Below are 14499 nucleotides of genomic sequence, written 5' to 3' on the forward strand. Positions count from 1 at the left end.
GCAAGATTCAGAATGACCACTATGTAGCCCTATCACAAGGCACACAAAGGAATAGTGAATCATAAAACAAGGTCTTTGGGTGACCTTTACTTATCTTTGAAGTAAAGATAGGCATCTAAAGGCACAACTCTATGCATGTTTAGACAGAGAAAAGTCCTACAACTTGGAGCTGCCTGGAGCATGCTGGGAATTTAACTCTCTTTCTTCACTCACTGCAATCCTTGGGGAAGACTGGAACAGGTTGTTCACCAAAGTGTCTACTACAGCCTGACAACAACAAGGCTAAAATGTTTTCAACTACCAGGAAGCATCACCAAATCGATGCAACATGTTTGCAGTCTTACCTGCACCTCTCTTCTGGAAACCCTTCATTGCAATATATTATTGAAAAGTACCAGAAGTGTTTCAGGGGTGCTAGTGAACAATCGTATTTTAAAAACACACCTAGGGGTAATTCTGCCTGCAGAAAGCAGACCAGGAAATGGCTAAGAGAGGGCCACAGAATGACCATTCTGGATGGTTTACATTAACTCACATCAAGCAGTGGCTCACCTGGGCGCATTTTACAGCTCATTCTACCTAGGCCCTTGGCACACGCTGTGAAGGTGCAAGAGCAAAGTGGAAGCCATGTCTGAGGGCCTGAGAAAGAGAAAGCTGCTGGGACCCACCTTGATGACCAAGAAAATGCCCTTCACTGAACTGCCTACCCATTCGGGGGCACACCTGGAACAGCAGCACTGTGTGGGGCACTTTAACACAGAGGGAATCCAATATGAGCCTTATTCTCCAGAGACAGAATGTACAAACAGTGGCTATAACGCCACAAGGAAGTGAGCTGTTTCACAGTTACTAACCAGGCTGTGGCTGCTGCAATAATCTCTGTCACTGGCACCTGCTTTCGACCAGCTCACAAACTGCACCTATACTTTGGGAGCAGGCATGCTTGCTGGCTTCCACCAGCTTGCCCACCTCCACTTTGCTAAGGAACAACTCAGGGTGCTGCCCCGTCAGTGGAATGTTCTTCATCACACGTAAACCTCTTGAACACAAATCTGGGTTGTTTCTCCCTCAACAACCCAGAGTTCTGAGTTTGCATGTCACAGAGAATGTTCTTTAGAGCAGCATAAGAGGTCCAAGCAGCTGGAAACCAGCACACTCAGCCACTCCCAAACAACTCACTGCTCGTAGGTTATTTGATTCATGTGAATTGTGTCATAATTTCCTTTACACGACATTAACTTTTTAAGTAGCTCCATTTCAGGCAAGTCCTCTCAGTTTCTCACATTGTTCTGCTTTTCAGATAGAATTATGTAGTTTTAGCTTTTTAACATTAGAAGTACCTGTGGATTTTTTGTGGCTCCCAGAAGCAAAGCCAAATGCGTGAGCAAGCGGATCAGAATTAAGGCAGCTGGAGGCATCTCCCTCTCAGGTGCTACCTCAACTACTCTTTTACCAGGGTCTCCAAGCACATGGCCAGTTTGTGTCCTGTCATTTCCAATGCTGTATAGAAAAAGGCAAAGTGAGGGTGCACAATTGCTAAATGAGGGAGACAAGAGACTTCCACATTTTAAAATGTATGATTCCTAGACACTGCTGGCCAGTAGAACAGTCAATCTAAGTTTACAGAAGAAAAAAAGGTAGGGACATATTGCTTGTACAGTGTCCCATAAAACTGAAATATGATGATTATTTGTTTTCACTCCAATTCCCAGAATAAAAGAAATTGCTATACATCAGAGAAACATTAAAATGGAGGAATGCTTGGAAACTCGCAGCAAGTCTGAGTTGCTTCTTGTCACAAATTCAAACTGGGGTTAACACTCCGGCTGTCTAAACACCCGGGAGTACTAAGTTGTCTGGGAAGATCTAAATGGACAGATCCTTGGACTTGCAGTGGTAATGGGGGTACCAAGAAGGTGGAGTAACTTATTAAGAAATGCTGGAATTAAAGTATTTGGTTGAAAAGGACAAAATACCAGACTCTGGAAAGGACAGGCTGAAAACAGATCCTGGCTAAGCCAAGGAAAATATGGAGGAAGACAGGCGAGGAAGTGAAGCAGCTTGGAGCATGCGCAAGTAGGTGATCACCCTTGAGACAAGGCACCGACATGCCCTCAGCGCAATGCCAGGAAGGATAACGAGGAACAGAATTGAGAGCCAAGTGAACTCTGGGCTGAGCGTGGAGCACTGCAACAGTAAGTGTGTGCCTGCTCAATCCTAAAACCAGCAGCTGGATGCACGAACTCAATAGAAGTTATAAGCTTTTCTGCAAAGCATGAAAATGTAGTAAAGATTTTCGAGATTACGTGCAGGCTGGGGTGTAGGGATGTACAAGAAATGTTTGGGAGTGGGAATCCATCAGATTGTCTGGCCTCACTCCCAGGATACATTCACGTTCCTAGCTTGTGTGCCCTCCATCGTGGAATTTGAGCCCCATGTGCTGCCACAGGTGACAGCAGCAAGTGGGGAAGAAAGCTGGTTGCTGGGAAAGGCTTGCGGCGTGCCTGCCCACAGCTCCCCTTTACTGCCTGCACCACTGCTGAGAGCAGCAGGCAGGCAGGAAGGTTGGCTGCTATACATGGTGACTGGCACAGCCACTCTCAGTGCCCCGTTTCTGCATTCTGCAGCCGCTCCTGAGAGGGAAGGTTGTGCAACTGGGACATTGCAAGGGTTGGCAGACTTCCTCCTGGCACAGCTTGCTTGCAAGACCAGGCGGAGCACAAGAGGAAGTCTGTGGACACTAGAGGGACAGATTCCAAGAGGGGTCGTCCCAACCCTGCTGGAGTGTACCCGAGCCCCAAAAGCAGGTTTTGCTATAGTGAATCAAAGCCTGGTTAGGTACACATAACAGGAACTATGTGTCTGCACAACAATTAAGGAAGACATACTCAGAATGAAAGAGTACACTGAGAGGGGCCCAGGTGACATTTTACCTCTTGAGAGATCATGTTTGTTTCAGGGTTGGGCTGCATTTCCCACTTGGATTAGACTCAGACAATACTTTGGGAATTAGGAAGGCATTCGCATGTACTCAGAATTCCAGATCTTTTCACACTGCAGTTGAACTACGGTAGGGGATGCACACAAGTAACCACTACCCTGCTGTCCTTCAAGTCCCCTTTGTTCCCAAAAGCTTTCAGGTCTTTTGTTTTTTATTTATTTATTTATTGATTGATTTATATCCTGCCTTTTTCCTATAAAGGGCTCAAGGCAGCTTATATCATTCTCCTCCTCCATCTTATCCCCACAACAACAACCCTGTGAGGAAGGTTGGGCTGAGAGACTGTGACTGGCCCAAAGTCACCCAGTTGGCTCCATGGCTGAGCGGGGACTAGAACCCAGATCGTCTGAGTCCCAGTCCCACGCTCTTAACCACTATCCTTTCTTCAAGCAAAATCGTTATTTGAGCCAAGGTACTACTGTGATGTTAATGTAAATGTAAAAGAAACTGTGTGTATACCAAAACCATGATTGCTAAACTTTTCAGTAATGTTGCATAAATAAAAGATTGCATTCAACATTTAAAAAACAAACCATACTGTGCTTTTTGAAATGTTGGCAGTGCTCTGTGGTTTTCGCCTCCTATTGCAGCACCACAATCAACACATCGACCTTGTTGCATAGGACGACCACACTGAAAAGGAGAGCAAAGAATATGAATGAATCCAAGTAGGCCTTCTTGTTTATGACTACTATAACATCCAGTTGTCATGTGGCTAAGATAATTCTCTCTCACAAGTTGCTAAGCAATTGTAAAACATAAAGCAAAGTTCCTTATTTGTTTGCTGGGGAGTCTTGGAAAAGATATACGTAATGTTGAGGGTGTAACAAAGTGCTATGCAAAATATAGCACAGAGTGCATTTAAAAAAATAAATGGGAAAACACACACACACAGCTCTTACCTCTCCAATAGCACAGGGGTGGCCATTTGGACATGCTAATTTGAAAGAAAGGGAAAAAACAGCAAAATGAGCATATAGAGAGTTGGATGAGACAGGGAACAGAAATACAACATGTGATGGCCCTGTGTTATCCTGCCTCTTCCATAACTAGCCATTACCATAAAAATGTCAATTGTCAGCACCCAGCAACTTAAAGGAAAGGCGGGTTTTCTTACCTAGTGTGAGGGTGGGGGTTCTGACGAGATCTCAGTTGTGAGAATGAGACCCCCATATAAATGAATGTCTGGATAAGAGATGTGTCAATGCTGTGTCAGAAATATGTTACATGACACCAGTCGAGATGGTGGGTGTGCATGTGTGAATGCGCAGATGATCACTCGAAGAACAACTGCTACAGGAAAGAAAAGCTGCTTTTATTCTCCATGGTCTCTATACATCACACATATGGTTAACTGGCAAGCTTACCTCACAGAAGAGGGTGCTGCTGCTGCTCACTAGAGTAAGGAGAGGACAGCTCTACTGAAGGCAGTGTCCTCTCTTGCTTGAACATCGAGGCAATAATGGTGAATGAAGGTGGAGGGATTTGGCCATGTCACCACTCTATAGAGATCGGTGAGGGACACTCCTGCATACAAGGCTGTGGAAGTCACAGTCACTCTGGTTGAATGTGCTCTAACAGGACTGGACAGCTGAAGACCAGAGTTCATAGGCTAAAGATATGGTATGAACTATCCATTTAGAGCAGGGGTCTCCAACTCGCGGCCCGTGGGCCAATTGCTGGGCCGGGCAGGGTATGGGGGAGGGGACCTGCGGCCTTCAAAGCGCCTCCGGGAGCGACGCAGGATAAGCAGCCCACCACCACCGCCTCACCCAGACTCTACTTCCAGCAGCCCCCAGGTAAGTTGAGTTTGAGACCCCTGATTTAGAGAGTCTTTGGGAGGAGATAGGCAATTCTTGATGTGGGCTACTGTATGAGACTCTCTGATTGTCTGATGGACTGAGTTTTGGATTCATAAAAAGTTAATACCCTACAGACATCCAAAGGGCTACTGGATTGGAAGGGTTCTGAAAGAAGGCTGGTAGGATAATCATCTTGTTGATGTAGAAAGAAGAAACTAATTTGGTAGGAAGGCAGGATCAAGGTGATGTATAATCTTGTCCTTATGAAAATTGAGATAAGGAGGGTCAATCCAAAGAGCAGGGAGTTCACTGGCTTCACAGGCTGAAGTAATAGCTATTAAGAAGGCAGTTTTCCAAGAGAGGAGGCAGAGATCTGTGGAGGCCATAGGTTCAAACAAAGTCTTGATGAGAGCATGAAAGACAATGGAAAGGCTCTGGGATGGAGCAGGTTGACAGGTGGAGCTAGATTAAGGATGCTTTTGAGGAAGAGCAGGATGCTTATCTGAAACTGATGTTCTTCAAGTGGCCATCTGTACAGCCACACATATGGGTTCTGTGCCTGCGCAGTGCCTTTGGCCGGAAGATTAACAGCTAATGGTTTTTGGCGGGAACTCTGCTCCCGCTCCCCGCTAGCATTATATAAGGAGTGGAGTGTCCTCCATTTTCCAGTCTTTGAAAGACCAACATTCGCTCCCTTAATAAAGTTATTGTCATCATGGCAAAAACCAAACATTTCAGTGGTATGACAAATATCTAAAGAGATCCTAGCATCGAAGAGAAGGAAGTCGGATCACCCATGACACCAAGCGGGGTTGGAGGGTGGATTGTGTGACTGCACAGATGGCCACTCGAAGAACATCAGTTACAGGTAAGCAACCTGCTCTTCTTCGTCATGGCCTCTGTGCATCACACATATGGGTAGAATAACAAGCTTACCCAGACTTGGAGAAGGGAGGTGTCATCAGCAAAGTATAGAAGAGAGGACAGCCCTGCCAAAAGAGCAGTCTTGTCTGGCATGGACATCAAGTCTGTATTGTCTGGCAAAGGTACGGGGGTAGCCCAAGTGGCAGCTCTGCAAACATCTTCCATCGGAACTCCCGATGCAAAAGCCGAAGAAGCAGCCACAGCCCTTGTAGAATGACCTCTTGGAGTAGATGGCAAGTCCAATTTAGCCAATTGGTAAGACAGCGCAATTGTTTGCACTATCCATTTGGAAAGTAGTTGTGAAGTGACCGGATAGCCCCGGTCGTGTTCCGAGTATTTAACAAAAAGTCTATGGGAGTGTCGAACAGATTCAGTCCTAGACCTATAAAAGGCTAAGCAATGACGAACATCCAGCATATGCAGAGCTCTCTCTATCGGATTCGGAAGAGCTGGGAAGAATGCTGGCAAAACGATCTCCTGCTGCATGTGAAATGAGGTAGCAATCTTAGGAAGAAAAGACGGATCTAGCCATAGAACTACCTTTTCCTTATGAAAATTCAAAAAAGGGGGGTCTACCCTAAGGACGCAAAGTTCAGATGATCTACGAGCTGAAGTAATAGCTACTAGGAAAGCAGTCTTCCATGAGATAAGGCGTAAATCGATTGTCGCCATGGGTTTGAAAGGTGGTCAGGTCAGTGCCTGCAAAACCACTGAAAGACTCCAAGTGGGCATTAGAGGCCTTATCGTTGGATGGAGGTTACCCAATCCTCTCAAAAATCATTTAATCAGAGGTTGAGAAAAAATAGAGAAACCTTGAATAGTTCCACGGTAGTGAGAAATCGCTGCTGTATATACTTTCAAGAAAGTTTAAGTCCAAACTGATGCAATTCGAAGAGGAATTGAAGAATCTGCTGAATCGACACCAATGATGCCGGAAATGAGTGAGATTTGGCAAAGCGGGAGAATCTATGCCATATTGCTGCATACAACTTCCTAGTGGACAGTCTTAATGCAGATTCGAGAATATATAGCAGATCTGGATGTAAAGTCTGTGAAGTAGAGGTAGTAGGGATCGCCGGTGGCATCGACACCGGTGCAGTACATACAGTTTTTGGATCCTCCAGGCAGTCAATTTCAGCGACAATAGGTCTGGGTGTCATATCGTGCCTCTCCCCTGAGTAATGAGATAAGGAAGGAGAGGGAGCTGAAGAAAATCTTCCCAAGAGATGTGAAGGAGAGTTGAGAACCATGGTTGGCACGGCCACCAGGGGGTTATCAGTAGCCCTGTGGCCCCTTCGTGAATGATCTTTGCCAACACTCTCATGATGAGGGGGATCAGCGGGAAAGCGTAAAAAGTCATGTTTGTCCAGGGAATCATGAAGGCGTCCCCGGACGACCCCTGTCCTATCCCCGCTCTGGAACAATAGTTCATGCACACCCTGTTCTGTTGGTCGGCAAGCAGGTCTATGTCTGGTGGACCCCAAAGGTGGAACAGTCTGTCATGAACCCGATGGTCCAGTTCCCATTCGTGTGACCGCGACATACGTCTGCTCAAGAGATCTGCCTCTACATTGTCCGTGCCTGCAAGATGTACTGCTAGAAGAGTGATATCTCTCAGTATGCACCAGTCCCAAATTTTGATGGACAGACGGGCTAGTTTTGGGGACCGGGTTCCCCCTTGCTTGTTCAAATAAAAGACCGTAGCCATGTTGTCCAAAGTTACCTGGACAGCCTGATGAAGAAGCACGTCTTCGAACGACTGCAGGGCTTTGAAAACAGCAAGAAGTTCCAGAAAGTTGATGTGGTTCCTGGAATCCCTGGGACTCCACATCCCTTGAGTACGTAGTCCGGAGCAAATGGCTCCCCATCCGAGAAGAGATGCGTCGGTACCAAGAGCCACTGTAGGGTACCGAGGCCGAAACGGGACCGACATTCAGATTGGCTGGTTCTGTCCACCATGACAGGGACTGAAGAACGGAGGCCAGGAGCCAAATCCATTTGGTAGGTGGATCTCTCTGTGGTCGGAAAATTCCGTTGAAGAATAACTGAAGAGGGCGTAGTCTGAGTTTGGCATGTGGAACCACGGCGATGGATGCAGCCATGTGTCCCAACAGAATCTGGATAGATCGGGCAGGAACAGCCCTTTTTTGTCGAATCTGAGAGATGCACCAAGCAATGGCACGCTGTCTGTCTTGAAGAAGAAAGACTCTTGTCAACGTAGAATCCAGCCGGGCTCTGATAAAGTTGATCATCTGTGCAGGGATAAGAGAAGACTTCTGTTGATTAATGCAGAGTCCAAGGTCTTGTAAAAGAGCACAAGTAATATCAACGGCAGGCAAAAGTCCTGCCCTAGTGTTGGAAACCAACAACCAATCATCAAGGTACGGGTATATCCAAATTCCACGTAGACGAAGGTATGCGCAAACAGGAGCCATACACTTCGTAAAAACTCTTGGTGCAGTGGCCAATCCAAATGGTAACACCTTGAATTGGTAGATCTCAGAGCCTACCGCAAAATGAAGGAATCGCCTATGACGTGGATGTATCAATATGAAAATAGGCATCCTTCAAGTCCAACGAGGTGAACCAATCCCCTCTCCCTAGCAACGGAAGTATATTTTGGAGTGTGGTCATCCGAAACTTCTTTGGTGTTATGAATTTATTGAGAGCTCTCAAGTCCAATATGGGTCGGAGACCCCCGTCTCGTTTCGGGACCGTAAAATATTTAGAATAGAATCCATGGAGCCCGTCCGACAATGATAAGCGACGAACAGCTCCCTTAGTAAGGAGTTGGTGAATTTCATCCAACAGTACTGAGGAGGCCGGTGTAAAATGGATAAAATTCGATGATGGAACAACGTCGAATTCAATTCAATAGCCGTGCTGGAAAATGGATAACACCCATCCATCAGATGTAATGGACTCCCAAGTGGGGAGCCGACTATTCATTCGGTCCCCAAATGAGAGAGGGGAGGGTGAGGTTGGGAGGAGAGGAAAGGTTCACACGTCCCATCAGTGCTGTTGCCTATCCGTGTCAAAGCGACGGCAGCCCTGGTGGAAACGCCGGGACGGTGTCTGTGGCGCTGCTGAAGTTGATGTGGTTGTTGTTGCCGAGGTTGGAATTGTTGGCGGTATTGCGGGTGTGACCATGACCACTTACGTCAGGGCTGGGATTGCAGTTCCATATGCCGGGCCATCATTCTGGCTTCATGGATCTTTTTCAGTTTACTATCTGTCTTCGCATTGAAGAGACCGGATTCGTCGAACAGCATCTCCTCAGTTCTCCGCTTCATCTCTTCAGGAAAATTGCAATTACGCAACCAGGCGTGTCTGCGGAGGGAAATGGCACCAACGAGCGACCTCAAATCAGAGTCAACGTGGTGCCTTGCTGTGGAAAGCTGTTGCACCGCCACCTGCATAGCTTCCTTAACAAAAGTTTTTGCCAACTCGCCCTGGTTCCCTTGGAAGGTGTCAATGAAGGTATCTAGGCGCTGCTTAAGGAAGTATTGATAGCGCGCCAGGGTTGCTTCATAATCTGAAATTCGTAATCCAAGACCCGAAGCTGCGTACACCCGGCGGGCAAGGGAGTCAACTTTTCTTCCTTCCTTATCGCGAGGTGAAGTGTGTCCACGTGCTTCCTGGCCCTGAGAGAATTCCACAACAACCGAATTCGGCTTGGGGTGACGAAGGAGGAATGGGATGTCCTCCTCTCGAACCCGATACATGGATTCATATTTACGTGAAGTAGGTTGTGGGTGGGCCAGGAGGTCCCATGGCTGAGTCATTGCCTGCCGCAGAGTCATTATGAGTGGTAAGGCGATGGAGGTGGATTGTTCGCCCCTGACCACATCATAAAAACGGTCAGTGCTTGACCCCGGTTGTTGGTGGGCTTTGATGTCGAGCGACCTCACCAGTCTGCCCATTATCTCATTGAAAGAGATATACGGTTCTTCAGGTGACCCCGGCCCTTGAGAAGAAACCACTGCATCTGGTGAGGTTGAGTCAACCTCTGACTCATCAGATTCCATCCAGTAAGGGAGTGGAGCACTGGAAGAGGAATCTCCTGGCGACTCCGATCTGCTGCTTTCTCTAGATGGAACCCTCGGGATGTCTCTTGGTGTAGAATGGAAACGACCCTGAGGAGCTGGCGGTGAAGATCGTCCTCTGGAAACCAGGTAATAGGCCACGGATTGGTATTCTTCCCATCTCGGAGCGGAGGAGTATCAGGACTGGTACCAGTCATCAGATCTAGCATCTGAAGAGCAGCTCCTGCGGCTTCTCGGAGGAGAGATGGCGATGTCGGTATCCAGAGGGACAGGCGGCATTGGTGTAGGCGACCGAGCTCTCGGCGGAGAATCTTTTATTTCCCCATCCGAGATGGAACCACGCTGTGGATCCTGAAGGGGTTCGGCTACCGGTCAGCATGGGGAGCCTGGTGGAGTAACCCTTATAGCCGCTTAGATGGTCGGGACCAAGGGTGTCGGTTCCGTGGCCAGAGTCGGGATCGAGGAGGCCGCCGAACCCGAGTGGTGATGTTTTGCATGCTCGGGATTCCTCGATTTCTTAACCAGCTTGCCCGCCTTATCTTTTTTGGCCTTCTTATGCACAGGATGTTTGTCTGGGTCACTGTGCTTTCGTTTCTCCTTTTGTTTCCTTGGAAGGGAAACGGGCTGATCGGCCATGCTGGAAGCACTTTCTTCTGAAGGGCGTGAGGGCGGAGCAATGGAGGAAGAGGCCGGGCGTTGCGGCAGGTCGGCCTGAGTTGGGCGGCCTTCGGGTGGAGCCACTGTAGGGGGATTAGCCACCAGCCGGTCCGATTGGAGGAGAGCCTGGTCCCACAAGAGCTTGCGGAGGCGGTTCTCCCGATTCTTCCTCGCCTGTTTGGAAAAGGCCAAACAGTGGTCGCATTTATCTGTCCTGTGCCCTTCCCCCAGGCAAAGGAGGCACAGGTCATGCGGGTCCGCGGCGGGCATTTTGGAGCCACACTTTCCACACTTGCGGAACGCTGCTCGTTGTGCCATTGTAGAAAAATGAAGAAAAGAAGATAGTAAAGCAGGAGGATAATATTTTTGGTTGTTTTTTTATAGGAACAAGAGAGAATAAAGTGAAAAAACAAGAACTGAGTGAGATACTAAGAGTAACAGGAACAAGGGAATACTAACTTGGTAAGAAAAAGAGGAATTTTTCAACAAACGAGAAGGTAAGTAATGATCTAAGCGAGAGCGAAGCGGCACGAGGCACAATGAACAGTGGTCACAAAGACTGGAAAATGGCGGACACTCCGCTCCTTATATAATGCTAGTGGGGAGGGGGAGCGGAGTTCCCGCCAAAAACCGTTAGCTGTTAATCTTCCGGCCAAAGGCACTGCGCAGGCACAGAACCCATATGTGTGATGCACAGAGGCCATGACGAAGAACTTCTGAATGCAGAGATGAGAGCAAGTTGAGTGGCCTTTGGTTGGAGCAGGAACGCTGAGATGGCAGCTGTATAAATGTGGATAGAACAACAGGTGAGACCTCATTTATACAAGGAGTTGAGAAAGAAGAATTTGGACAGAAGAGGCTATAACTGAAGAAAAGCCAAGTTACTGGACAAATGTAGAAAAAGCTGCCTATTTAGTGTCCACATGTGTGATGTACAGAGACCATGAAAAATAAAAGTTAGTTTTGCCATCAATTTGTCTTTGTGAATAATAGCAAACTCATACAGTTCAGAAAGGACACATGAAAATGGTTTACCAATGTTACCTTTGTGGAAATCTAAGTGCTGCTCAGCCTTTATTTCTTACAGAAGAAACAAGGGAGAGTGCACTGTCAATGGCCTGCTGTATTAAGCAGGTATAAAAGCACCTGTGTTTCCCAAAGTTTTTCTACTGCTGCTCTGTCCAAAACTGCTTCTCCATATGAGATCAATTTCTGGGAGATCAACATCTCAGCATAACAACTTCCTGCCTGTGATGAACACAAGTCTGGCCTTTCTAGCAACCAATTCTACCCTAGAGTCTAAGTCCAGGGCTTCGTTAAACAAAAATGTTTTCTGGGGATGCTTTCTGAGATTAATGGGATATTTCCACAGATCAAGACTAATCTGCTATTTGATTCCAGGATATACATGTCAGGAAAATATTGTGGATGATTCCTAAATAACTTCCCATTGTCTATTTGTAAACATTTTTATCACTATTTTTGAGTCCTTGGAAGTGACATTACAACCAGGTTCTTTTAAAAAGGCCACTTTGACACGTGTCCATTAGCCTAAACTGATGTTAAAGGGTACTTTGACTTATGAGACCACAAGAATATTTGAAAAGAAAATCTGAAGAAAAGTAAAATGGATCTACTCCGTACTACCACTGAAACAATAGTGTTTTTCCAGCTTACTCCCAGGATTGTGCATGGTACTTACTATACCAGTGAAGTCCTACTGTTGCCTCCCACTTCACAGCCTGTGCTAACAAATCTTCTGGCATTGTTGGCAGAAAAGCATTCTGCAGGAGAAAATGATAAAGTGATACTACAGTGAGTGGCATCTTTTTTATGGTACATTCCAGCTCCAGACTGAATTAACTGTTTTTTCCATGTCATCAAAGAAAGATAAATTGGGAGTCTAAGGTATCCCACCTATCACAAAGCGCAAAAGAATTACCCAAAAGTAAATGCAAGAAAAAAGTTATGATTTAAGGAATGCTAACAGAAAGTTCAGCATGAATGAACCTATAATGTTTGAGCTAGTTAAGGTTCGCCAAATTCCTTCTTGAAGCTTAGTCCACTTTGTTTGCATTCCCATATGTGAATGTCTTCTTCACCCACCTTGTCTGAGAAAAGCATGAACTTTTATTTGGAAAATGTGCATTTTCCCTTCATAACACTACAGAATGATGGTATGGTGGAAAGCTGTCCATTTACACATTAATTCTAAGCATTAATGCAAATACAGAAAATTGTGAACATTTTCTGAGACTTGCGTTCCTGTTTATGTTTGGAGTTGCAAATGCAACACTTTTTCATGATGCACAAACAGGAATGAAATGTTCACACATCTTTACTCAATGTGCATTCATTTACCTGCATAGTATTGGGTGAAAATGCAAGATTCCTAAGAGGTACGAGGAGTTGATTCTGTCCAGATAGCAAAACAGCTGCAGTGTGAACAGCCATTTCAATGACTACCCTCTTGTGACTTGAATCCTGGGCACTCAGTGACAGCGATGGGAGACTGTTAGTCACAAGATAATTTGCAAATGCTTCCCATTCTGAAGAAGGAAGAACTCTGGAGTTCTGGATGAACTCTTTAAGAATATCACATTGCTGAAATAAAACAAATAAAATTAATCTTCTTAACAAAAAGTAAAACAAGATCTGTTATTTAAACTCAAAAGATCTAGTTTACTTTTCATATTGACTCTGGCCAACTATGATAATTGAACATTTGGAAAGAGATGATTAATAGTGCATGCAAGCAGGGACTTTCAACAGATTTTCAAAATAAAGCTGCTGAGGAAAACTACAAACCATGTTCAAGTCTTCCCCGTTTCATTGCTATTGTTGACAGCTTAAAGCCCCCACTCCCCATAAAAAAGAGCACTTGTGGAAAAGCCAACATGCAATCTGGCACCAAAGCAAAGCATTTACCTCCTGCTTCGGCTGAAGACTCTGATCCTTGCATCCATAGAGAGACGTCAGTTCTTGGAAAACAGCTAAGAGAAAATGAACAGCTTGCCCAGACTTGGAACCATCGCATATCTGAAAAGACACAAGTTTCTAAGACTTGGAGAAGAACGGAAAAATATTATTCAAAGCTGTGCTTCCATCTTTCTTTGGTAGCAGTTATGGATATTAACACAGCTGACCACAGTAAAACTATGAAAGTGTGAAATTATGTCCACGCAAGAGCAACCTTGCAAACAGGTCCACAAAATGTTACTTAGTCACTTTATTTAACTAGCACACTAGTTACCTGGTCACCTGGAGGCAACTCTTACCTAGCATGGGCAAGAAGCTGCTTGTCAACTTCCACACAAACTAATTCCAATTTGGTATTTAGTCATTGGATCATGTTTCCTGCAAAGGGCATTTCTCCCGGAAGGCAGCCCCCAACCGCAATTGAAACATCAGGTGGAACATGCCACAAAATGGCATAGGTGAATGAAAAGCACTTAAAATAGGTAACCTAAACCAATTTCTCCCATAGCATATGCAGTGCTCAGGTCCCATTTGCTATTCTTGTTGTTCCACTCAATGCCAAGATAGCTTATCATTCAAAGCAATACATAAATACTGTAAAACCTAATAGTGGTGTTCCAATTGTGGATGACCAGCACTCACAGAGAAACCCTGGAAGAAAGTATCAGAACAATGATGGCAGGGAGGGAGGAAACGAAACATCAACAAGAGCATATGAAGTTCACCTAAAAATGGAAGTGACATTTTTGCTACCGTCAGAAAAGAACCTTGCCAGGTCACTAAAGAAAAGCTGTGCTAATTGGAAGGCCTTACTTTCAAGGCTGCTGCAAGATTGTGTGTCTGGCTTTCTATCATAGCTTTTCCCATAGCATCACGCAGCATTCTGTAGTTTCTGCCATATACCAGGAATCGATCAATCTGACCAAGTTTCTGTCTCTGAAAGCACAAAATATGAAGCTCAGGATTAGAACAAATGCTAAATAATGTGGTATGACTACTTTCTAGAGAAAGTAATATCCTGCATTTGGATTTCAACCATTAGGAGTTTGAAATGGCCCACACAATAAGCAGGCACAGGCCTAAGGGATTT

General features: G+C 45.7%; 1 protein-coding gene across 4 annotated transcripts in view; it reads right to left on the reverse strand.

Annotated features, from left to right (window-relative positions):
* Positions 1–14499, reverse strand: part of RNF213 (ring finger protein 213) — a 135886-nt gene that overhangs the window by 19478 nt on the left and 101909 nt on the right. For all 4 annotated transcript variants that reach the window (XM_044456452.1, XM_044456451.1, XM_044456450.1 and 1 more), the window contains 7 exons: positions 14223–14345; positions 13359–13469; positions 12792–13034; positions 12133–12214; positions 3904–3938; positions 3540–3634; positions 1341–1500 (listed from right to left, as the gene is read on the reverse strand). In XM_044456452.1, the coding sequence (XP_044312387.1) occupies positions 1341–1500; positions 3540–3634; positions 3904–3938; positions 12133–12214; positions 12792–13034; positions 13359–13469; positions 14223–14345 (849 nt within the window). The remainder of the gene's footprint in view (positions 1–1340; positions 1501–3539; positions 3635–3903; positions 3939–12132; positions 12215–12791; positions 13035–13358; positions 13470–14222; positions 14346–14499) is intronic.

The sequence above is a fragment of the Varanus komodoensis genome, unplaced genomic scaffold (assembly GCF_004798865.1).
Source record: "Varanus komodoensis strain SLA01 unplaced genomic scaffold, ASM479886v1 scaffold84, whole genome shotgun sequence".
In the NCBI taxonomy this organism is placed as follows: Eukaryota; Metazoa; Chordata; class Lepidosauria; order Squamata; family Varanidae; genus Varanus; species Varanus komodoensis.